The sequence below is a fragment of the Elephantulus edwardii genome, unplaced genomic scaffold (genome assembly GCF_000299155.1).
Source record: "Elephantulus edwardii isolate Elephantulus edwardi_28Jun2011 unplaced genomic scaffold, EleEdw1.0 scaffold00111, whole genome shotgun sequence".
Classification (NCBI taxonomy): domain Eukaryota; kingdom Metazoa; phylum Chordata; class Mammalia; order Macroscelidea; family Macroscelididae; genus Elephantulus; species Elephantulus edwardii.
This window is the reverse complement of record NW_006399861.1, coordinates 8,942,065-8,943,478: the sequence shown is the minus strand read 5'-3', so window position 1 is coordinate 8,943,478 and position 1,414 is coordinate 8,942,065. Positions and strand designations below refer to the sequence as shown.

Sequence of the window (1,414 nt, the reverse complement as noted above, 5' to 3'; positions counted from 1 at the left end):
AAAGACAGCATGGTACTGGTACAATGACAGACACATAGATCAATGGAATCGAATTGAGAATCCAGAGATCAACCCATCTATCTGTGGTCAACTGATTTTTGACAAGGAGATGAAATCAGTGAAGTGGGGAAATGACAGCCTTTTTAACAAATGGTGTTGGCAAAAGGCAGGTTGTTGATGAGTCGTCTTCCATTCTTCATGTCACATTCCTCCTCATAGAGTCTGGCTTCACAAATGATCTGTTCTGTATCTAGTTTGAAAATGTTTGGAGATAAGATGCCTCCTCGACACACACTTTTCCTGATCCTGAACCATGCAGTATTTCCTTGCTCTGTACTGACTATTGCTTCCTGGTCTAAATACAGGTTTCACATAAACACTATCAAGTGTTCTGAGATTCCCATTCTTCTCAGAGTTATCCACAATTTGTTGTGATTTAAGTCAAATGACTTTACTTAAACCATGAAACGCAGACATTCTTTTGGTACTCTCTGCTTTCCAAAAATGTATTGGCTGCTTGCTATTTCTTTTATTTTGGGAATATGATTTACAGAGAAAGGTAAGAATACAAAGGGTTAGCCTGTTATTTCCTTTTCCCCTGTGAGTATTTTTGGTTCAGTGAAATGTCAAAAGTGTTTTGTTGGATTTTGGAAATATGTATGGATGTTACTTTAGTATTAGTTTCTCTTTATTACGCTGTTTAATTAATTTATATTTTATTTTTACAGCACTTCCGAAGTTTGGCACGAACATTTTTCCAAATAAATGCATGGTATTGAAAGTCAGTACATAATGTGATATCATACAGCTGGTTCTTGTTACTAAATATTATAATTAGTACATATAAGTGTTATATGTTATGAAATGTTTTAGTTGATTTTTCCAGAATTAATTGATTGATTGAATTTTTTACAAATGTGTTTTTTATGCAGGTTCTTGAGTTGGTGTTGGAGAACTTTGTTTATCCATGGTACAGGTATGTTTTTACTATAAGACTTCTTTTGTGTTTAGTATATATAGTGAATTCTTTCACTAATAATTTGTTTTCCATGTAGGCTTGTGTTTTTAAGTCTTGTTATTATAAAGATTTTGAGGCAGATAGATCTGTGTTGCACTATATATTATGAATCCACAATCAGCACCCTGGTTACCAGCAGTCATAAGATCAGGAGATGTATTGTTGGTTTTTAAAAAAATATTATTGTTATTATTATTAAATTTCAGTGAACTTCTACAGAGATTTTGGAATTCCATTAATTCATTGCTGCTCTTTTCTCCCCCCCCAACTCTATCCCCAGTTCGTTCCTCTCCTTGAAAAGCAAAAAGACAGACTCCTTCATTTGTACACAATCCCCTCCCCCAGCCCGCACATCCCACCCCCACTCCAAGTATACTCCACTCTGCAACCCTCATT

At 35.1% G+C, this 1,414-nt stretch overlaps 1 protein-coding gene across 3 annotated transcripts in view; it reads left to right on the top strand.

Moving 5' to 3' along the window:
- SNX14 (sorting nexin 14) overlaps positions 1 to 1,414 on the top strand; it is a 201,213-nt gene that overhangs the window by 51,133 nt on the left and 148,666 nt on the right. For 2 of the 3 annotated variants that reach the window (XM_006892134.1, XM_006892136.1), the window contains exon 5: positions 933 to 976. The exons of the other annotated variant lie outside the window; for it this stretch is intronic. In XM_006892134.1, coding sequence (XP_006892196.1) covers positions 933 to 976 — 44 coding nt within the window. The remainder of the gene's footprint in view (positions 1 to 932; positions 977 to 1,414) is intronic. 3 annotated transcript variants of the gene reach the window in all.